Raw genomic sequence first — 24051 nt, 5'->3', positions numbered from 1 at the left:
AACTTACTAAAGTACATGTTTTCTCTTTCACCATAGTTTAATAATAAGAAATGGGAACTGTATTTAATCAGATTTAATTTCTGTATGGTGATTTGTTTATTTTCAAAAAGTTCTCATGAAAATTTATTTTAGTTACGCCTGGGTGCCTTTGCTTAAAAATGACAAATTTATCGACGAATTTGTGAACTTGCCAATTGCGACACACTTGCCATCTGGATATTTATCTATTCAGCCATTGGGACTCGGAAAAGGGGTATGTGATATACGAAATGAACTGTTAGATTTAGATTGTTTTTAATTGACAAAGCTTTTTTTTCTAATGTCTCTATATCTTTCCAGAACTCAGGCCCCGAAGTGGTATGGGTTGAAGGTGAGAAGCAGCTCTTTCGTTGCCAACTTGTCCTCGACTCCACTGTGGAGACCAGGGACCCTCATTTACATACTCTATTCAGTTCTATAGAGAGATTGATAAATACATCTCCCCCCTCTAGTCCCATTTCACCTCATGACGTCACAAATGCTTTAAAAGCCGCACACGGGATACAATTAAGCTCTCTCGTAGCCTTCTTGCCGACTATATTAAATCAACTGTTTGAACTTATGGTAAGTCCAACAGCTAACCTATATAAGTTAAACTGTTTTAAGAACATGGCCGCTTCTATTTAATCTTGAATCGTACATAAATGGGTTTTAGCGGTCAATATTCAGTTTAATTTAATATACATTTTATAGAACTTTAGTTATTTTTGAACGGTTTTTATTTAATTTATTGTTTTGTCAATTAATGTTTTGATCAGTGTTGATGTGTTTATAATATATACAGTGTAAACTCTATATAACGACACTGAAGGGACTGTAAATGCTATAAAATGTCTTCTTATTATTAGTCATGGTCAATAACACTGCAAGCAATCTCAATTTGTAAACAAAGTTCTTAGAAAGTTCCTATGCATGATGACAGTCGAGTTTAATGTGGGGTAGGATAGTAAAGCGACCATAGAACGTACACAGCTGCGCAGTTTTTACTAGTTTTAGCAACTTAAAAAGTATTTTATTACTCAATTGTTGACGTTATTGAGAGTGGGTCTAATGCTATGTAGAGTGTATCATTGTATGGAAAATAAGCTGAACCAACCAAAGCCAATTAAATTCGACGCTTTTCGGGGTTCGACGTTTAATCGAGGGACTATTGGTATTTGGCTTTATTTCTATAAAGAGTCTGTTTTTATTTTCAGACAGTAGAAAAGGGCTATTCACACGATATGGGCTATCAGATTGTAAAGTTAATGATACAATTTGTTCATATGATACACGAATATGGACGTAAAGATTTATTGGACAGTTATATCAAGGTTTGTATGTTTTAGGTTCATAAATCACACCAATTACTAATAAATAATTTATGTCTAACCTAATTTACGAAAAAGGATTTTTAACATAAGGAATTGATTTATGTTTAAAGATTTTCACTTCGCATAAATATCTTATATAAAAAATTCAATATAACTCAATTAATCTGTATTATTAATTCATGGTACTAAATAAAAGTGGCTCTCAATTTTTCTCAAATTCTTGGAAATTTAAAACAGTAAGATCGTAATAATATTAACCTTATTTTACAGTATGTCTTCAACTGCGTGGAACTAAAGCTGCATACAGTTTTAACTGCTCCGTTACACATGTTCGTCGACCCCACACAGCAGGACTTTCTGCTAGGACACAAATTCATGCAATATTCAAGCTTTTTCTTCGATGCTATTGTAAAGAGTATGGTGCAGTATTTGATCAACACTGGAAGGATAAAGGTATTCATTATTTATTTAAAAAAATATTTTATAATAATAATTCTGTTTTATTTGTGTTTGATTTGATTAAATTAATAATGTTCTATGGAGAATTGCTGAGAATTAGAGTTTAAAACCGGATTGAAGCTATGTATTATTATAAACTTATAATTATAAAATAATACAGATAATATAACTTCCTCTGTGATACTTTTTGACATTCAACACCTTTTTTCTTCAGTCACCGTGACCACGCACGCTGTAAAGCACGCGAAACGTCGGAATTTTTTTTAAATTATGTAAAATATTTATAAGTTTATTAGCTTCAATCTGATAAGATAGCGCTTTCTTTCAATGTGTAAAAGCTATGTTAACAAAAGACAATACTATTAACAGACCAATTGGCCTAGTTTGTGCGTACGACTCTCATCCCTGAGGTCGAAAGTTCAATCCCGGTGCAGCAATGTATTTTCCGTCTATGTGTATCTAAGACTCGCTTGTACTGTAAAGGAAAACGTCATGAGGAAACCGGCATATCTCACTTAATAATCACCAATGTGTTATGTGTCAGTCAGAAGGCTATGTCTATTAAATAAAAATAATTAAGGAAAGAGATGCAATCTAAGGCCAAGGGTTCATTATCATGAAATTTATGCCTTTTCGAATGTATGTATACATTTAGAGGTCTAAAGTCCATTCAACTTTATTAGCCATTAGTTAGAACCACGGAAGACATAAACAAAAAAACATTGTTTTGTTTTGTTTTTCAGGTACCTTACCTTCGCCTACCTAACTTCCTTTTGTGGCTTGACTTTGATTAGTGCGAGTACAAGTGATTAGTAATTGAGAATGATTAGTGCAAGTAGAGTCCAATTCTTGTTTATTGGCTCTGTTAAGTAAATTCAGTAGTAGTTAAAATCAGCAAGATTTTGTACTATGTTTAATTATCTTCACCTCTTGCGAATATGTAGACTTCAAGGCTCTTATTTTAGTGTAAGCTTGATTACTACTGTACGGCTCGAAGAATTATAAGGCTCCGGCTCGAAGGACCAAAATGTACGATTCCTGGTTCAACGGGATGCTTCAAATAATAGAGATTTATTGATTTACTCTATATTTACCACTCGCGTGTTACAATAGAATATGAGCGAAATAATGACGTGCTAATTGCTATATACCGAATGAATACAATTTAACAGTCAAAGAGAGTGCCTACGTCTGGCTATGCTCTCGGGGTGTAACTCCGACGATTTGGGAAATCGTCACGCTTATAAGTGATCGAAATGTACATCCATGGCACGTACAAACATAGGAATTTGTCAAGCTTGTAAACGAGCAAGAATGTACGAACCTTGGCCACGTACATAGGGATCATCACGCTTATAATTCTAAGATAGCCTGAGTGAGCAAAATGTACAGCTTTGGCTCGTACAACTACCAAACATATTCACGGCTTTACTTATACGTAAAAGTGCCGCATTTCGTGTACTCTTCATATTGTAGTTAGGGTCTTTATGTTTGTACATTTTATGTGTACAATTACATTTACAATGTATAGCTTATGTCTTCGGCCCACTATGCCATTTTTTTACAACATAACGTCCGACGCTAAACACTCAAATCATATGTTTTGACAGCTACGCTGCGAGTGAGGGGGTAGGGGCTACTTGCCGTTCACTCGTAAAAAAACCTTAGGCCTTAACCTTCTATATTTATCTATTCCAGGACTTGGGTTGTTTTATCTAGTTCAGTTTTAGGTAAAAAGGGATTCGTTAAATGATACTAACAGACCTTTTTTACGTATAGATGTCTCGCAACGAACGTTTTCACTCGGAATTGTTGGACAACATTGACAGACTAGTTAGTACTGTGGAGCCGTCATACATATTGCAACAACCGATGCAAACACATATATTCAACAAGAATTTGGCTTTGTTCCTTAAGGTAAACTTATCGATTTTTTTCTAATTTTGTATTTAATCTGTATCAAGCGTGTTATGATTCCTCTTTAACTCTTGTGATTGTGAATTCTTATAAAGTTTAAAAAGCTACTCGTAGATATTTCTACTTATAAAATCTACTTATGTATTCATTTCAATTTTTAAACAAAGCTGGGAAATATTTAAATACAAAATCATGGCGATGAAAGAGTAGCAGAGGTTTGCCAGTTCTTCTCAGTTCTACTAAATTTTGGAAGTGGCAATAAATATTTTAGAAGCATTTTTACTGACGTTTATAAGTGTTACCTATATAATTCTATTTTATATTAAGGTGTTGCTTTTTTATATACAAAATTTGTAAATCCCACCAACGTTTGTGGTGAGGACTGGCTCCAATAATACTCCTAGTATATATAATATATTCATATGCACTGTTGGTCTAGTGGCTTCAGCGTGCGACTCTCATCCCTGAGGTCGTAGGTTCGATCCCCGGCTGTGCGCCAATGGATTTTCTTTCTATGTGCGCATTTAACATTAGCTCCAACAGTGAAGGAAAACATCGTGAGGAAACCGGCTTGCCTTAGACCCAAAAGTCGACGGCGTGCGTCAGGCACAGAAGGCTGATCACCTATTTGCCTATTAGATTAACAAGTGATCATGAAACAGATACAGAAATCTGATGCCCAGACCTAAAAACGTTGTAGCGTCGTTGATTTCTTTTATTTTTCTTTATATATATTTATATATATATATATATAGGTGAGTGGGGGCCCGCCCCTACGCTTTTATTGCAATGACGCATTTTACAATTCTCCAAGATTTACCATAGTAAAATTAATATATATCTCATTGAAGAATCACCGCTCTACTGTTTCAGTCATGCCTCTCACTCATGGATCGCGGTTTCGTGTTCCGTCAAATCAAAAAGTACCTAGAGAAGTTCAAGAGTTGCGATCCAAAAGCGTTGTTCGACTTCAAGTTCACATTTTTGCAAACGATTTGTTCCCACGAACACTATGTACCGTTCAACTTGCCTCTGCTCGCTAACAAAGTTACCAAGGATTCTGATGACGGTAGGTTCAGATTAAATCTCTATGGCTGATAGATTTGACTTTAAAATAGTACAATAAATTGGGAACCAGACGGGACTTACAGTTGGCCTACTATGCACTGAAAGTCTTAAGTGGGGGAGGTGGAAAAGCCAAGTGAGCTCCAAGCACTGGATTGCTTTACACCTATGGGATACTACCTACACGCGCGAACTTCGTTTCTCCTTAATGTGGTTTTAGTTAGCCTTAATACCCTGACACGAAAGAATAATTTCACTGTATTATCGTCACTATAATTTGAATTTGATTTACACTTCGGTCTAAGTAACACGTGGTTGGCTATGCTAACACCAAAAATTAAAAAAGTAGAAATAATTTAATTTCACGGGATTTCGTTTACTACAAAATAAATTTAATTTATACTTAGCCTCAATAACAGGTGGTAATCATGATATTGAATTGTAGCTTATATGACACAGTTGTCGGTTTACCATAGCAGTGCCATCTATTGATTACTTACTCAATCCAGTCGAAAAGTATCGACATCTGTTAGAATCTTTAGGAGTTAACAGATAATTGTGACCGTCAATTAATTAAAGACAAATATATAATTTGCAATAAATTAAGTTGGACCAGACTGCTCACGGTGTGCCAATTTAATTTAAGATCGGTTAAGTAGTTTAGGGTTCCATCGCGGACTAACATCGTGACAGGAGATTTATATATATTAAGATATGCGACGGTGAAGGCCAAGATTGTTTGCGATACCAAAGGCCAGGACCAGTCTGTTGAACAGTTCCCCGTTATCAGAGACGTTGCGCCTACTATATATCTATACTATATCGACATATTGTGTATATTATGTATATATACTTAATTATATTTAATTTATTATATTTTATGTTTTCTCGGCGTAATCGTATTGGCATAGTCTGTAGTAAAGAAATAAATAAGTTTGAAAGAATTTGCGCCATGTGGTATTACTTAGATTTTTTTTATTGTTCAATGCTACATGTGATTGTATTTTTTGTTAATTTAGTTATGCACATTACTTTGCCCTTATCATTTGTTTTCCTTACTATAAGCCTGTAATACTAGGAAGTGAATACTACGTGGAAGAGTTCGCTAGTAATTTACGTAACGATGTTTCAATAAATTAGTAGTAATATTTATTAAATCTATGTGTTACATATTTGTAGGGGAACCAAAAAGAAGTTTATAATTTATTGGAAAGTATAATGGCCATTTTACTTTAATTGTAGCTCACAAAAGACAATTTAAAATTATGTAACAATACATACTTTCAATTCGTTAAAAAAGAGTTTTCTTTAAATGTGTAAAAGTTATGTTAATAAAAGACAATACTAAGAGACAAATAGTTACACGAAACACTGGTAGATCTAAGGTTCTTAAAATAGTTTGATATATAATATGCACATAATTTATAAATATTACACTGTTTCAGATCCCGCAAGGCTGAGATTAACTGAAGATTTTATAATGAGACACTTTTTGGCTGGTATTCTTATTAAACATGTGAGTAAAATTTTTGTTTCCATATATTTTTTCATAATGTTTTATAGCCTAAAGTTATCTCGGTTAATAGACTTAATTGCAAAAATTATTATTTTTCGGCTGGTTTCGCAAACTGGAAAACTGTAGTATATCACTTTGCTCTATTGTTAATAGTTTCCGTAGCTTCTGCGTTTCGGGAATCTATCGTAATTTCTTACAGATACCCTCTTTTTTTTTAAATTATTCTATGGCCTATGTTCATAAGAGATAATGTTGTGTTCTAATTTTAAAATTATTTTTCTAACAAGTCCTGAAGTTTTGGAACCTATTCAATGCAAACAATGAGATTTTACCTCTTTATAATATTATTGTAGTTTAATTGTTCCCATAAGTGACAAAAAAAATGTTCAAACCTATCGAAATGTTAAATTTTGGTTTTATTTTCGAATAATTGTCTATAATAATATATTTATAAATAATCTTACACACATACATTATAGAAATTTATATTATTAATGGTTAATAAAAACTACAACTTAATATTTTTAGGAAATTGTTACTACTTTAAAAAAAAATTAAATAAAGCCCAGTCATACCGCTTCCTTAAATAATGTTGGTAACGTAGCAAATGTCAATAATAACATAATTTGGTACAATAGGTTGAGCAATCGCTCCGCGAAGCACCGCAAAAGCGGCGTGTAGCGCTGAACGTGTTACGTAATTTACTGACGAAGCATGAACACGATGATCGGTACAACACACGGCAGGCGAGAGCGAGGCTAGCTCAACTCTATGCGCCTTGGCTCACTATTGTACTCGGTAAGATATAACTGTTTTAAAAATAATAAATTTTTATTGTTAAGACCCGTATATAACGTCGATCAAACTTAAATTCAGTTTTGTCTTTTGTTAACATAGCTTTTACACATTGAAAGAAAACACTTTTTTACCGGATTGAAGTTGTGTATTATTATAAACTTATAATTATTTTACATAATACAGATAATACAACTTTCTCTACATCTGTGATAGTTTTTGACATTCAACACCTTTTGTCTTCAGTCACCGTGACGTGTCACGTTTCGCGTGCTTCAGCGTGCGTGTAAAGCACACGAAACGTCGGAAAAATTTAAAATTATGTAAAATAATTATAAGTTTATAATAATACATAGCTTCAATCCGGTAAAAAAGTGTTTTCTTTAAAATTAGTTTCAAGAGCTGTCAAAGTACTTTCTAATGCAATACGTATACAATAGTTTATACGTATTTAACGGCGCTCAAGAGAAGATTGTAACTCGAGATATGAACGTGAAACCCGGAATACAAACTTCAATAAAGCTTAAATCTAATTTCAAGAGCTGTCAAAGTACTTTTAAAGTATGGAGTTTGAAATATTTGACAGCGCTCTAGGCTATATTGTCACTTATGGCCATTAATAATAGTTGAATAATTGAAACAACTAAATAGTTACATTTGGGTTTATATCTTTGTAAGCGTGCTTACTACCTACACTGTTTTTTTCTATAACTACCCACAAAGTTTAAGAACTTTTTCGTTAAGCCTCTTAATGTGCAGTACGTGTATCGCTAAGTACATATAATTTTTCTCATGTACTGTATCACAAAAAACTTAATCAATGATATTTCTTTACGTATGTCTACTTCACAGGCAGGTATAGTTGAACTTTAAAAATGAGTCGTTCTTTAGTATATTTCATTATTAACAAAAATTTCAGATAATGCCCACCGTTTGGTAACAAAATCTCTTGCAAGCCCCATATTTGAAAATGGTCATGATAAAGTAGACGGAGATGCGACCGTATACCCCGTAATAAATATGCAAAAGGAAATCACCTCGGCGAACAGTACGCCACGAAGGAATCGATTGACGCTACATTTTGATCATACGCCAATCAGGAATTCGGGTCACTTTAAAGATCCACCGAATATTTCTAACAATATGTATGGAAAAGGTAATATTTTAAACATTTGGGTTGATGTGATTTCTGTGTATATTGTTTGGGTAAACATTCAAACAGATTGTAAAGTTAAAAGGGTAAAATAAAATGGCTGACTGGTAAATATGTATAACGAACAAAAGTGCGTACCTTTGTTTAAAAGAAATAGTATTTAAATTAATTTCGTACATTTTTTTATTATATTTTTTGACGTTCTTCTTTATTAAATTATAAATACAGTTGCAACGTAACAATAAATAGTCATTATTGTTATTTAATATACGGCCTTAAGGGAATGGAACAACAATTAATTTTCTGTTTTAATTTTCACTATAGCGACTATCGACTTATTTCACGTACAAAATTCTCTTTGTTTTAATAACTATAAAAATAGTCCTATATAGTTTGACATTTCTGAAAATACTAGAAACAATTATGAATTGTAATATAGTCATTAAACGCTAGTTATTGTGCATATGTTTGTGACGTTCTTGTGTTGTTAAATACATGTTACATTTGTAGATAACGTAAATAACATATCGCATAGTTCACTGGAGTCAGTGTCGACTATGTCGGGTGGGGACTCTCTACCAAGAAATACTCGACTGCAATTGAGCGAAATTGGCGATCAAGTTAACAGGTAAAATGTCTCTAAGAAAGAAATAGATTTCAAAAGTTTTTTCTTAATATCATATATGGGTTACCATTATTCAAAAATTAACGAGGATTCAAAGTAATAATGAAACATTGGTAATGATTGTCGTGGTACATTTTCTTACATGTGAAAATCTACTTATTATCTGCAATTTAATCAATAGTCTACATATAAAGATGTCGTTTTTTTAAACTTATGCTCGACCTGTCATTTTGTGCCTGTGACGTATTTGTTCCGAAATGGTTTAACAACTTTATCAATAGTATTGTCTTTGGTTAACATAGCTTTGACATATTGAAAGAAAACAATTCTTCAACCGGATTAAAGCTATTTGTATTATTATAAACTTATAATTACTAATTGATCCGGTTAAAAAATTGTTTTCTTTCAACTTTATCAATATCAGTCAAATCGTTATATAATACGTACGTGATAGTTGTGAACATAAATGTAAATTATCTAATTGTATGTGTTTAGATTCGGTGTGATGTCCGCTGAGGAGGTACGCGATGTGCTTCTGTGTTTCTTGTTTGTATTGAAATATTTGGATGAAGATAGACTCGTAGAATGGTGGAGGACGTATACGTCAGCTCAGCAACAATCGTTCTTTAACGTTTTAGAGTAAGTATGAAAGCTAATTGTCTGCCAGGATGGGACAGGTCTACTACCGTAGAAGACTACTACCTATCTGCTATGCTACTAAAATAAAGAGCGTATAACCCGATCTGGAGTACTGGACAAAAATATAATGTTATCATAGCTTTTACACATTGAAAGAAAACAATTTATTAAACAGATTAAAGCTATGTGTATTATTATAAACTTATAATTATTTACATTGTTTTATTTTTTTCGACGTTTCGCGTGCTTTTCAGCGTGCGTGGTCACGGTGACTGAAGACAAAATGTGTTGAATGTCAAAAGTATCACAGCTGCTGAGAAAGTTGTGTTATCTGTATTTTTTCCCCGGAGTGGGTATCGACTAAAAGATGACGGGTTTTTGCAGAAATGACTCACGGTGTCCTCTATTTTCGCGGATTATAACTTTATAAAAATACAAAGAGCTTTAATCTGTTTAAAAAATTGTTTTCTTTTAATGTTATCATTTTAGACAATATATACATACTCCACGTTAAAAAAATACACACAATAGCAATGAATTGTCTATGTCTGGCATTGTTGGTCATTTGAGCGATGCGTGATTACAAAAATATGAAAGTTTTGTATAGAACACAAAAAGATCTGGGAAAAGTCTTAAAAAAAATTACAATAATTTTGCTTATTACAGAATATGCGCTGAGCAGTTCCAATACGTGGGAAAGAAGAAGATTTTGTCGGAATTAAAAGTGACCACACCTGATTGTAATGACAAGTCGAAACCGATGAAAGCTAGGACTTTGCCAGCGAGAATGAGCCCGCCTGATTTCTCCAAAGAACCACCTATAATCGTTGAGAAAAATAATACAGTTAATAGAGAGAATTTGGTTAATACAACGGTGCCTACCGGTAAGATGATTTCTTATTCCCAAGCAATATGATGTAGCAGATACGATATTTTGCTCCGTATACGTACACCTTACACAAGCGGAGCGAATTTTCATACAAAAATATAATGTTAAAGTAACAAAAAAATATACTAATAAATTTTAATACCTGGATAACGAAAACCAGTAGAAACTTTTATTATTATCTCAATATATTATATAACAGGCAAACGTGCTTATCTGAAGTGATACGGCCGCCTATGGACACTCACAAGTGCCTTTTAAGTATTGGTACTCTCTACCTGAAGGACCCTAAGTGGAATTGGAAATATCTCAGTGGGAAGCTGGTTTCCCATATTGGTGGTTCGCGGCAAAAACTGCCTTAAAAACGCGCAGTTCTGGAACGACGGACCTCATACGGGCGCTATTTCGTATTCTGCCTTGACGTCCTTTATAAGATTTCGCTAAAAAAAATTGAATGCGGTCTAATTCCACCTGTGATACATAAAAAAGGGCACTGCCTCTTGCCTCTTTCTTGCCTATGACTCAAATCTTTTTCAGAACTGGAAGCAATGTCGGAACTTGCGGTCGTATCTGCCGGTTGCTTAGCAACCGAGGTGGGTCTCACTATTATAGACCGGGCTTGTCTATTTATGAAGAACCTGGGAGCTGCAGAAGGACAATCCATCAAACCATATCTGAAACTTCTACAATTGCCTCAAAGCGAAACGCTTTATAAACACCTCTTTGCTGGTTTGAGAGCATATATCAATCAGTTTTCGGAAACATTGTTTGATGGTAAATCCATTTTTTGTCATACTATTTCGAAACGTATACATTAGATATATAATGTATATTATATTATATTACGTATGTACTATTGAATATGAGCTCCGAATTTAATTGCTTCATTTGGAATTGCCAACACCTGAGTACCACCGAGGTACTTATTGTAACATGAAAATTTCAGCACAGCATTATGATTAAAAAAAACAAATCGGTGGCTCAACCTTTTTAGGTCTGGGCCTCAGATTTCTGTATCTGTTTCATGATCATTTATCAATCTAATAGGCGAGACATATGTGATCAATCTTCTGTGCCTGACACACACTGTCAACTTTTTGGGTGTAAGGCAAGCCGGTTTCCTCACGATGTTTTCCTTCACCGTTCGAGCGAATGTGAAATGAATGAAAGTACATTGGTGTACAGCCAGGGATTGAACCTATGACCTCAGAGATGAGAGTCGCTCGCTAAAGCCGCTAGGTCTACACTGCTTTATGACTTACAAATTCAAAAAAAGCCAAACATATTCTGTATGTTTTTCTACTTTATTCTGGACATTAGCGGCCTTTGTTGTGCCTTAGATTGTTCTCTTTTTAAATTAACACGATATATAAAAGATAATTTTTTCATAATTTATGTATTTTGTATAGAGATGTATGTTTTTAATTGTATGTCTACATTTTTAGGTGGCAGCACACTTTGCGCGGGCATAGTAAGTGCAGTAGTGAAGCTTTGTGAGGCAAGAGCGGCGTGGCTTCGTCGCGAGGCAGCCGCTGCTCTATATTTACTGATGAGGGCTAACTTCCAACATGCTACCGGTGGGAACCTTACTAGGGTTCACCTTCAGGTAACCGAAAAATTTAGTTAATTTGTAAAACTTAACTTGAATGTTCAATAACCTAGTTCAATGTTAACTGGTTAAAACTGAAACTTTATTCAGACTCAACTCCAAGCTGAGGCTCGTATTCTAAGAGTACATAAGTTTTAGTTTGAATTTACACTAATATTATAGTTGAGTAAGTTTTAATTGTTTGCATTGATTGAATAGGCTCAAAACTACGGGACTGATTCGAAAAACCATTTCACCGTCGTTATGCCTGATAATAATAGCTTCTAAAAATTAAAAAAAATATGATAGGGTAAGGTAGAAAATACCTAAATAAAGATTCCTAAATTTCGTACTCTGCGGAAACTATTGACAATAGAGCAAAGTGATGTACAACAGTTTTACAGTCCGCATTTTAAAAGTCTTAAACTAGATAAGCTTTGGGCTATAGAACATCGTGTTACAATTGTTGCACGTGTGTGGAACTGCTGGCACAGTGGCTTATAACTGGAAAAAGTATCCCCTTTATAAAATATTTCATAGGAGTAGAGTGGATATGGAATGTGACTGTCTAAACAAATTCAAAATTTAATGGCAATAAAGACATAAATACTTCTAATTGAATGTAAATTCTCTGTAGTTCTCTAGGAGCTGCAGCCGTTACACCTTGTTCCACAGGACATCTTTACGCAAATAATTATAAAAAAAAACTAAGATTTGTCCTTTATCAAATGATACAATATAAGATTTTTAACATAGGTAATTATTGCGGTGTCTAAACTCCTAGACAATTCGACGGCACTAAACTGCAAACGTTTTCAAGAATCTCTCTCGGTGATCAACTGTTTTGCTACTGGGGATAAGGCTATGAAAGGAACAGGTAATTAAAAATTATTAATAAATTAATAATCTATTAGAGGATATGAATAATAAAAACTCTTTTTATCGTCGACTCTTTAGCTATGTTATAAGTAGTGTGTTCATATAAAACCTGTCAAGTCCAAAGGTCAACTTGCCAGCGCATTTATATTCTAATTTCAAATGTAAATAAATTTGATTTTTGGACTATATTTACATATTTAGGTTTCTAAGAAAATGTTTATTTTTATAAACGTACATTGGCAAATGTCGAGCTTGTTTTGAAACTTTATCGAGATACTCAAATCTCAAAAATGACCTAAATAATTTTGATAGGTTGACCTAGTTATTATTTTTTAAATTAGTTTCATATGCTAATAGTGGATAACTTGAGGATTACACTTTGAGAAACATTACACTAAGTGAAATTTAACATTTATTCGCGATTACTTAAAAAAAAAACGCGTACAGTTTTTTTAAATCTATTTAAGTCCTTTATCAAGCAAAGAAAGCAAAAAAAAATTATCTTTTGCGTTTTAATAATTTTACTTTAACATTAATATTTTAGGTCTTTCAAGCGAGGTGGCGGAACTAATGCGTCGCGTGCGCACAGTTGTTGGAGCAAGAGCTAGACTTGCTGGTGCTGCGGGAGGGGGAACAGGTAATGTGTTTATCTATATGGTTTTTTAGACTGTCCTTATGATCACCAATTATACTTAGTCCTTCAAGGTAAGATAGTAACATTACAACAATAGGTCGTGAAAAACAACGCACTCGAGAGCCTTCTAGCAGTTTGAGTGTTTGCCCCGTATTCTATATAAAGAAAAATATTAAATATCCATAAAATAAATTATATTAAAGTACGGACATTACCTTTAACTGTTGGCAGATATTGCGTCTCTAACTATTAATTTTATACACAAGTCATGTCTGCCAATAAAAATCCGATTCGAAGGACCAACCCATTAAATCTAACGTTTCTTAATTTTATCTAATAAATAAACCATTGTAAACTTAAAATAAAAAAAATAACTATTGTTTTTTTATTTTAATTTTATTTTAATAGTTATTTGCAGAAAATGATGAAACAGAGGTATCGCTTGCCTGAGGAACAAAGTCGAAAAGCACTGTTACGACAGTTTTAATAGTATTTTTTTTCAGTATTTTTGCCATGTATCTCTATATATTTAAAATTCTCGTGGCACAATGTTCGTTCCCATACTCCTCCGAAACGGCTCGACCGATTCTTATAAAATTTTGTATGCATATTCAGTAAGTCTGAGAACCGGCTACTATCTATATTTCAACCCCCTAAGTGATAAGGGGTGGCCACCCCAAATTTTATTTTTTAGACAGAATTTTTGTTTTTATTTTTTTATGATACATCATACCAAAATATATATAACTCAAAATTTTCATCCTTCTACTATCAACACCTATATTTTATTTCTTAATTAAATAATGATGACTTGAACTCTAGTAATATTCGTTTAACTAATTTTACTTTCCTGAAATAGATACAAACCACCATAAAAATTGTAATCCTACCAAATAATCATAAAAATTAATGCGACATTTAAAAACGAATAAAGAGTGGAATAATATATATCTGTTTCACCAACGCCATAATATTATAACGCAAAAGCGTGGTAATACATTATTACGTACATTCGTCAAAATGTTCCGTCGTAATGTACAGTTAGTGTGTAGTCGGTAATTATTTTTAAACAGTGAAACAATCGCAACATGCGTTTGCTCTTCAGTCTTATTAGATAAATAGGAAACTTAGCTATCATTTGATATATATACATATATATTTATTTGTATATGTAATGTATTTAGTATCCTAGTAATAACAGGATCAAAAAACAGGAGGAACAATAAACTTATTTTATTTTTCCTGAAAAAAAATGGCGTTTCCCAGCGCAAGCGGTGTGTCCATGCTCAGTCTCAGTTGCACTTTACTTAACAGTTACCAATTTTGTATTTAGGCGCAGGCAGCATTCAGTTATCCGAGCTCCAATTCGCACTCGCTGCCTCTTGTCGTGCCACGCCCCGTTTACGTCACGCATGGCTTGCGACACTTGCTGATTTGCACTCGAGGAATGGCGATCATGATGAGGTAAATATTGATAACGACTATCGATCTATTCAGGTGTTCAAGCTAAATGCAGGTGAGCTTAATTTCAGAGCTGAGCTGAGCTTAATGTATTGGAAAGGCGTTTTAAATTTAGATCTGGTATATTATTATCAACTCATTAATAGTTCAAGCTGGAGGCAAATAGAAAAATAATGCAAATAGCTATTGGCCATCCAACTTATGCAGAGCTTTATATTAACAGAACTCGTTTTCTCTTGTAATTGATATAGACTATGAGATATCTATGGCAGGCTAACTACGTAACTTTAACGCTAACTTTTATTAAACTGTGATCAAGGACCAAACCCTTATCAAGACGCTTTTATAATTTTAATCTTTTCCAATAAAGAAAAACACTTTTTGAACGGATTGAAGCTATTAATAAAAACTAATAATTATTTACATAATTTTAATTGTAGGCCATCTTCTCTACTGAATTATCAAACACCTGGGATCCAATAATATCCAAATTAAAACCCCAAGACAAACAATCCGCGAAAATAGAGGACACCGTGAGTCATTTTTGCAAAAACCCGTCATCTTTTAGTTGATATCAACTTCGGGGCAATAAATACAGATAACACAACTTTCTCAGCAGCTGTGATACTTTTGACATTCAACACATTTTGTCTTCAGTCACCGTGACCACGCACGCTGAAAAGCACGCGAAACGTCGGAAAAAAATTAAAATAATCTAAATAATTATAAGTTTTTAATAATAATACATAGCTTCAATCCGTTCAAAAAGTGTATTTATTAATGTGTAAAAGCTATGTTAATCTTTCCAATTTTGTTTTCAAAATTTTACTTAAACATTGAATTTATAGGTCTTTCAAGCGATGTGGTGGCTCAACAATTATTTGACTGGCGTTCCCTTTAATCATATTAACGCCATCTAACAAAACCTTATCGGCACTGTTGTTGAAGACATGGGACTGCGTAGTTCGAACATAATATATATTGTAAGGACTGGAGACGTATATTTAACCAGCTTGCATCTACTAAATATTAGACGTATGCTAACGTATGACGTAGTACAAAGCTTTTCAGTATACATCCACAACTTGAAATAGTAACGAATGAAAACTGGATTACTATAGTATATATTTTTTTCAATATTCTTCATTTTATTTTTCAGGCAATGTGTTGCCAGCTCCACATAGCAGCATTAATAGCGGAGTATCTCAAACTTCGCGGCGTACAATGTTGGGGTGCTGAAACATTCGAAGATATATCTAAGAACATTCCCACCGATGAAACGGGACTTAAGATTGATGAAGGTAAGTGATTACATTATTGTTGATTATCATTGGTTACAAAAATTACATAATAATAAATTTGTTGACCGATATTTGTATAATGCAATTGCATAGGTCTTATTTAGGTTATACTAAAACACAATTTTTTAAATCACATTTAATACACACAAGATAAATAGGAACAAGTCGATTGTTTTATCCAATCTACCAAAATATAGGCACGGGGATGTCCACATCTATTTGCAAACAATACTGAAAAATAATTGAGTAATATTCTACTAAGCATTAGTAACTGAGTATAATAATAACACTTTATTTACATCACAATGTTTTAAAACAAGGTTACAAAAAATCATCAGACAAAAGATATGAATGGGTGGATTTACTGCTAAAAGCAGTTTCTTCAAGACAAATTCAAAGATAAATACTATGTGTTAATTAATTTGGTATGTAGCAAGACAGATTTGGACAATCACCTATGCTAAATAGGAACAGCTTCACAGTCTTTCTTATAATCTAATGAAACAATATATTTGGTGGAGTCTTTGAACGTATCGAGGGGACAAAACGCGTTGCACCCAGGTACTTCCATAAGACGCGGTTCAGCGGAGTCGTCATCCCAATAATAGATCTGAAATAAAATTACAGCCCCAATTAAAGCAAAATCCACTAGGGGATTTTTTAATATATTTTTATCTAAATAATTATGTAAAAAACCTTAAAAGTAATTTCATAATTGTACTGATAAGGTACTTATTTGACTAAAATACTTTAATTAATTTTCATCATAGAAATTGTAATCCAGCAAGTTACAGTTACCTTAAATCCATATTTCTGTCCATCCGATAAACTTTTTTGATCGGTCTTCTTACCAGGAGGCAGTTTTTCGTGTAACTCAAATAATAAGGCTGCTCCTGGGTCGGGTAGTCGTGGTGGTGGACCCACACAAGCCGATAGCAAAGCAGCTACAGAGACAGGGGTCCCGATACGAACGATTATCCCTGGGCTATTCGATTCCACTGTCTTTGTTTCCGCCTCTTTTATTATTTGCTTTAGTAATGCACCTTGAAAAAAAACTCTGATTAAAACTTCAACAATGTCTTAGACGTTGATTTTTGGGTCTAAATTAAAAAAAATATACAAAAAAGCAGCAACTGTGCGAACTGGAACGCTTTTCTCATATGTTCAGAAATAATATTGTCATTGACTCAGCCGTTCATATTTTTATGTATAAAATTTAATTGTTATAAATATAAAAGGAGTGTAATAGATTAATAGGGAAGTATACCTCCACTAAGCTTTCTAAGTAGATTATTTTGAAACATCATCATATATTCCAGTCTTGCTACATCTGATAATTTTCTTTTGACGTGCTTAGCCCATTTCGGATTTGGTACTTTAATGTCTTCCTGTAAGCGATGTTTAATATATATTAATTTTGACTCGATAAAAATCTTATAAAATAAAAGTCTCGATTGATTAGTCAAAATCAATGCAAATGGTTCGGCGGGTTAAGAGTAAAATATTGTAACGAGAAAATTCAAAACAGATTCTAAAAGCTTTTCTCGTTTGAAATTTTAATTTTAAAATTACTTATTTTGGTTGAATAATATATTTAACAGTTACCTGAATTAAAAATAAATTGCTTAGGTGATACGCGTCTTGGGGCGTAGAAAAGTTTGTGCCAGTGAGATGTGCAACTTTATAAAATAAGTCCTTATATGGCGCCAATAGACCCTCTTCCATGTATGCCTTTAAGAGTCTTTGTTTTTCTTGCCCATATCTGGGACAATTCTCTTCATATTGCAACTGAAATTTTTAAACATTCGAGATTCCTATTAATTGTTTTTTCAATCGTGTGTTTGGACTAATAAAGGAAACTATTTGACAAACATTCGGTTACCAGTCGTGGTTGGTATAGTGTTATTAGAGACAAAAAATAGTCAATCTTATCTCTGTTAGTTATGCCAATATCCTGAATGAATAAATAATCATCACAGCCTATATTTAGTAAAGCGAAAAAGAATCAAAAGTCCATAAAAATGGCTCAAAAGAAGAAGTTTTAAATTTCTAATAATAACATTTAATATATATTAAAAAATGTAAAATCATCCTATTGCACAATACTTACGAAATCTTCATTTCTCGTTGGATATATGTATGAAACTGGCTGCCACATTAATGTATCATTCCACTTTTGTTCTGGTGGCGGAGGCCACAAACCAGCTGCTATCAACAGAGCTGTCATTTTACTTAACCTCGTATCAGATGCTATGACCATAGTGTTATCTGTAATCAATGTGTCATCTGAATTTGTACTTGGACATTGGAAATTTATCTATATTACATTTTATACATTCACACATAGTCTGATAAATATTACATAGTATATATTTTAAAAGTTGAAATGTACACATATACATAACACTAAAACAAAATAATAATAAACTAAAAAAATAAAAAAAAAATATGGAAGAAAAAAAGGAATAAGGTTCATTTTAAGTGTGTAATATATGTCCGCTGTAGTTGTTACTGGCATTATGCTGTGGAGCAAACGTGTTCCACAGCGCTAGTCATTCTGCCAGAGACCACAACAGTTATATAGCTATTGAAATGGACATACCAGCTATGTAATACGGTCCCATGAAATCATTGTATCTTTTACGAAGAAGAGAACCCATTTCGTATGTCAACATTTTTCCTTCCTGGAACATTTATTAATTTATTTATCTTCCTCATTTTCTATTTTTACAGTAACTTAATAATAATACAATTGAAAACTAAACTAAAGTCATAATATAAACATAACGAGTAAAAACTTAAAACCAAAAAAGTATAACTAATTATAAATAGTGTAATTCTTGTGAATTTTGCCAGTGTGCATATATCCGTCTCACAAGCAAGCATAGCTATCTATGTATTTTAACTCACAATGTTTTTATATAAAAGTAACATCATATAGTTGGAAGATGGTAACCATCTACTTATTAAAACTTCGGCTAGGATTTTAAGATTATAGTGACTCATATTTTACTATAAACATTTACTTCCTTCTCCTTTCATTAGACTTACATTAGTCAAAGCACCAGCTCCGTAGGGAACGAAGACGTGGTCAGGCGGTGGCGTCCCCAACATTGAGAGTTCATGCTCGTTCGGAGTGCGTTCACCGTGAGACATTAACTGGAATTAGTTATCAATTTAATGCGATATGTGTAATTAATTATATTCTCACTAAGAAAAAAGTTTTTTTAAAGCCATGTTATGTATCGTAACGTATGTTTCTTTAATAGGTAAGCTGGTGCAGCGATTTAGGGCATGCTGATTTTTTACGACCTTCCTTCACCGTACGAGCGAATGTGTGAAGTGCGTGTGGTAAAGTACATTGGTGCGCAGCCGTCAACGCACAGCCCCTAGAGTCGCACGTGTACGCCACTGAACCAGTATAGCTTATAAATATAGTAGCTTGCAAAGATATATTTAATATTTTAAAGGTTTAGGAAAGTAATAATTCATCATCAGACGTCAAGTCAGAATACGAAATTCCACCCTCATCACCTCGACGTCCGTCGTTCAACACAACTAAGCTTTTTAAGGCAATTTTTGCCGCGCGCCCTCAGACCTGACACTCACTCACTGAAATAATTCCTAACGAATTCAATGTCATTGAAGAACAGAGCGTACCGATTTTTAAAAGGCCGGCAATGCACTTGCGAACCCTTGAGAAATGTAAGTGTCTACGGTCGGCATCACTTAACATCAAATGTAAGTCGTATTCTGAATAAAATATATTTAAATTAATCTTACCACGTGAACTTGTCGTAGTATTGTTACCTCCACAGTGTTATCCTTCATTAGGATGACAGCTACGAGGGCTGAAAAGAGACAATTGCGGATTAACGACTTTATACTACAGCTAAAGCACAAATAAAGCGGTCTTACGGTGTAAATAAAAGTTTTCTTCAAGAAGTTGTTGATGTACGTACAGAAGAAACTATGAACACAAATAAAACAGGACTTTTTCGGAAATAAATTTTTTGCTATCGTATTTTTTGGACTCCGCTTTTAAAAACTTAAGCAAAATATATTATATCACTAGCTGTGTGAGCTTTGTTGTAGCCTTATTCAATTACCAAAGTGACGTATCAAGGGTGACAGTTAATAGTGACAGGTCTATTCTTAGATCTCTTAAGAGGGGCTCCAGCATTCCATCATCTTCATCCTTGACGGGCACTTGTTACGTACATGGGTATCATGCGTCGTTTTCCGGTTTGGGAATGTTTATTGCCTACAATTGTGTTAAAAGAGCTTGCTATGTAAGCATCGAAGACTGATACTCGTACTATGTGCTTCCTTTTTTTTAACAGTTTTCCAGAGTCTCAATAAACCCAAATATTTATTGCAAACTTGACTATTTATTATAAAATTTGTCTACAAAATATATCACGCAATTGGTCTTTTGGTGATAATGTGTCGTTGCCGTACGTACCGGCTATGAGCGAGACTCCCACCAACACGCCAAGACAACAGCAGGTGTGTTCAGTGCGCATGCTTGATGTCATATGATCCGCGTTGGTCGGCTCCTCCTCGCGACCGCCCTCTTTCCTATAAAATATTTTGCCCTTATTCACATCATAAATATGTTCTCAATGTTATAAGATAAATTAGTTAATTTATCGTATTTTAGCTGTACCTCTTAAATATGCCCGATGTATTAATACAATTTTATTTTAAAACTATTCAATTATTAAAAATAGCTTTTTAAGTTTTTTATTAATAAATTTCTAATACGTTACCACACGAATACACATTTAATAGGACAAACGGTTTGATTATTATTTTTAATAGATATATTGGCGTACTAATATGATTGTCATGCAATCAAGCATATAATACATTGTACATAAAGAAACCAACTATCGTACATTTGCACCTAGAAATATGAAGCTTACACGTAACAGGTACCTCAATTAGAAACGTGTGCTCAACATCGTAATATCAAAATTTCAAAAATGTTTTTTCTAATGAACTTACATTTTCCTTTGCCGGACTGACAACTCTACATTGTGTTTAAAACAATATTGATTTGTATCGATCACTTGATTCTGTACATAATAAATTATTGAATCATATCACAAATATATTATTGGATGCAAGACCGGAAGTGCACGAGTCGCGAAGTGCTATCCCACTGTACGTATGCCGGATTCACGGTCGATGCGACCTAGTAGAGTGCCTAGTGCGGGTTTATATTCAACTACAATGATATCTCTTGGAAATTAAAGAGGTAATACAATTGTTGGGTGGTTTATAAGTTATGATTACTACCGCGCTCATACATAACTCTGTCTTAACATAATAGTTGAAAATGCCATCAACATAAGTCTAGATAATATAGGGCAATACTATATTTCTCGTAAACGTTAAGTGCCATTGTGTCTCGCACTAGGCCTTTTAGATTGACTTGATCCAATCGATTGTACCGTATCTATTTACACACCGACACAGTAATTTGCTATCTGCTACACTGACTCCCCGGTTACGCCCTTGTCAACGTCAATTTGAATGGGATGTTGAGATTTTATCGTCGCCTGTATGTAGATTACATTCTATTTAGAATCGTATTATGTTTATATATAAATACAATTTTTCATCAATGATTCGATACTACAATGGATCCGAATTTATCCCACAGTATTTGAATGCAATATGCACTTGAAGCAGTCGTTTGTTCGTTTGAATATAAAATATCGTATAAGTATTTATAGGGCAGTGTTGGCCAGAGGATTCAGCGTGCGACTCTCATCGCTGAGGTCGTAGGTTCGATCCCCGGCAGTGCACCAATGGACTTTCTTTCTATGTTCCCATTTAACATTCACTCGAACGGTGAAGGAAAACATCGTGAGGAAACCGGCTTGCCTAAGACCCAAAAAGTCGACGGCGTGCGTCAGGCACAGAAGGCTGATCACCTACTTGCCTATTAGATCAACAAATGATCATAAAGCAGATACATAAATCTGACACCTAGACCTAAAAGAGTTGTAGCGCCATTTATTAAGTTTTATAACTAGTGTGTAATAGTTCCTATTGCACAGTGTATCTGCTTCTTCTCTTCTGCTTAAAGTTCATTTCTGTAGGTCGCGCTCGTTTTGAAAAGCCCTAAGCGATACATCGACCCACACCGCCCTATCCTCAGCTTGTCTCAGTGCATTAGGGATGTTGAGACACACCCATAGCTATCGCTCTAGACCAACGGGTGGGCGATCGACCCCGACTTCTCCTGCCATCACTCCTCCCTACCACTAACAACTTATGAAGACTAAAATTTTAAATGATAGTCGACAGTCTTGTAGTGATTTTAGTTGATTCAAATTGCCTATATCTTTTATGTACCCGCTGCACGAATTCACCAGGACTCTGATAATGTCATAATCTCGTCACGACTAATGTCAAACTATAAATATTTTCTAAAGTCTCTTCAGCGTTAAACCTTAAACAGTAATAAAAGCCTAAAGTAATATACTAATAACAAAACATACAGTCTATAGGGTGGGTCAATGTACACATAAAAGAAAATGTTTTACTCTTTAACGTTATGATATCATAATACAAGCATCATTTTAACAATCTTGTTAAGTAGGCAAACGACCAAATATATAAATAAGTTCAAATTCTTTGTTAAAAAAAAAAACACTTGTAATCACTAATGCGCAATAGATCATTCATAAAAAGCTAATTGCTTAAAATCAGTTTTTGTATGCCTTTTTTGCCAATTAAAAGTTCACAAAGAATTGTGTGCGTTTTAATGGAAAAAGTAGAATTTAAAACTTAAATTTACTGACAATTATATAATTCAGTGCCATTACAACTTATTAGTATCTGTTACATTGATAACTCTTGATAACAAGATACTCCTGTTCATCTGGATTAGGTTTCTGTGACTGCCTGTACTTTCACCGAAAGAGTAACTCTCAATAATAATAATATATTGTAAGAGTAACTTTCAATAACGAACATTAAATTTATTGTTCTGTACCCGTGATTGAGGCTCTGGGTTGAGAAATGCACGCACAGCTAACACTGTATCCAAACATATGTTTCCCTCGGAAACATAACAGAGATTACGTGATTCAATAGAATATATGTATATATACAAGAATAGAATTCGAATTTAGAACCAATTTAAATGTGTTGATGGCGTTTTCTCTATTTATTTATTCTTGCTTTGTGGTTCATTTTCTTCAATTAATTTTTTTGTTGTTTTAAAAGTTGATGTATATAAATATAATATATAACTCTCGTATTCATTTTAAAAGAAATAAAATACTTACTTAATACATAAGACACTATGCAAATGAACCATTTTCATAACTAACGTCCCCAGAACACTACATTTCCATATTAACTAACTATTTAACGTGAACACGGTCATAGCTCATGCAAAGTCGTTCGTGTGCATAACATTGGTTTAATTGCAGTATTAACCATATCTTATCAGTAGCTATGTATTCTCTCAATTAAAATTTAAGGTGAAAGATAAATCTTGTGATAAATAATTAAGATATATATTAACAGAGTTTAATATGATGAAATTAAAGGGGCTGTTTAATGATTTCTTTGAATAATTAATATTTACGAATTTCAAATAAAATGTATACGTTGTTAAGACATTTTCTTAGTGTCTTACATTTGTTGTCAGAAGTAGGATATGTTATTAAAACACTAAATTATATATCACAGGAGCTTTTATTTATATAAGTTATTGTCTTAAATATGTAAAACACTCAAAATGTTGTCAAAAGTTC

General features: G+C 33.5%; 2 protein-coding genes across 3 annotated transcripts in view; one reads left to right on the top strand and one right to left on the bottom strand.

The window, feature by feature from the left end:
* Positions 1-24051, top strand: part of LOC123708631 (dedicator of cytokinesis protein 9) — a 49617-nt gene that overhangs the window by 10988 nt on the left and 14578 nt on the right. Inside the window, exons 12-29 of the mRNA XM_045659436.1 lie at positions 133-253; positions 340-603; positions 1236-1352; positions 1623-1805; positions 3591-3728; positions 4602-4797; positions 6239-6309; positions 6948-7107; positions 8024-8260; positions 8768-8885; positions 9378-9521; positions 10188-10405; positions 10945-11181; positions 11853-12013; positions 12752-12872; positions 13419-13511; positions 14842-14972; positions 16129-16270. Of these exons, the coding sequence (XP_045515392.1) occupies positions 133-253; positions 340-603; positions 1236-1352; positions 1623-1805; positions 3591-3728; positions 4602-4797; positions 6239-6309; positions 6948-7107; positions 8024-8260; positions 8768-8885; positions 9378-9521; positions 10188-10405; positions 10945-11181; positions 11853-12013; positions 12752-12872; positions 13419-13511; positions 14842-14972; positions 16129-16270 (2852 nt within the window). The remainder of the gene's footprint in view (positions 1-132; positions 254-339; positions 604-1235; positions 1353-1622; positions 1806-3590; positions 3729-4601; positions 4798-6238; positions 6310-6947; positions 7108-8023; positions 8261-8767; positions 8886-9377; positions 9522-10187; positions 10406-10944; positions 11182-11852; positions 12014-12751; positions 12873-13418; positions 13512-14841; positions 14973-16128; positions 16271-24051) is intronic.
* On the bottom strand, positions 16399-23694 carry LOC123708632 (venom acid phosphatase Acph-1-like). Of its 2 annotated transcripts, none has more exons than XM_045659437.1 (10): positions 23578-23694; positions 20736-20851; positions 20054-20121; positions 19322-19429; positions 18873-18954; positions 18381-18538; positions 17876-18058; positions 17538-17658; positions 17069-17313; positions 16399-16880 (listed from the first exon to the last, which is right to left on the bottom strand). In XM_045659437.1, exons 1-10 carry the CDS (start codon positions 23613-23615, stop codon positions 16731-16733), a joined length of 1269 nt encoding a protein of 422 aa, XP_045515393.1. In that variant the 5' UTR covers positions 23616-23694; the 3' UTR covers positions 16399-16730. The 2 variants fall into 2 exon arrangements, with proteins under 2 accessions (XP_045515393.1, XP_045515394.1); XM_045659438.1 differs by lacking the exon at positions 23578-23694 and adding an exon at positions 21281-21432.

This window comes from Pieris brassicae, chromosome 4, assembly GCF_905147105.1.
Source record: "Pieris brassicae chromosome 4, ilPieBrab1.1, whole genome shotgun sequence".
NCBI classification, from domain to species: domain Eukaryota; kingdom Metazoa; phylum Arthropoda; class Insecta; order Lepidoptera; family Pieridae; genus Pieris; species Pieris brassicae.
Note: the sequence above shows the minus strand (reverse complement) of the source record. Positions and strands in the feature narration are given on the sequence as shown.

Bases quoted from the DNA above. Each gene is read 5' to 3' on its own strand.
- LOC123708632 (XM_045659437.1), bottom strand. From the start codon at position 23,615: ATGAAAATGGTTCATTTGCATAGTGTCTTATGTATTAA. The intron at 19,430-20,053 runs GTAAGATTAATT...AACTAATTCCAG, and splicing joins TACTACGACAAGTTCACGTG to TTAATGTCTCACGGTGAACG. The intron at 17,314-17,537 runs GTATACTTCCCT...TTTTTTTTCAAG, and splicing joins ACTTAGAAAGCTTAGTGGAG to GTGCATTACTAAAGCAAATA.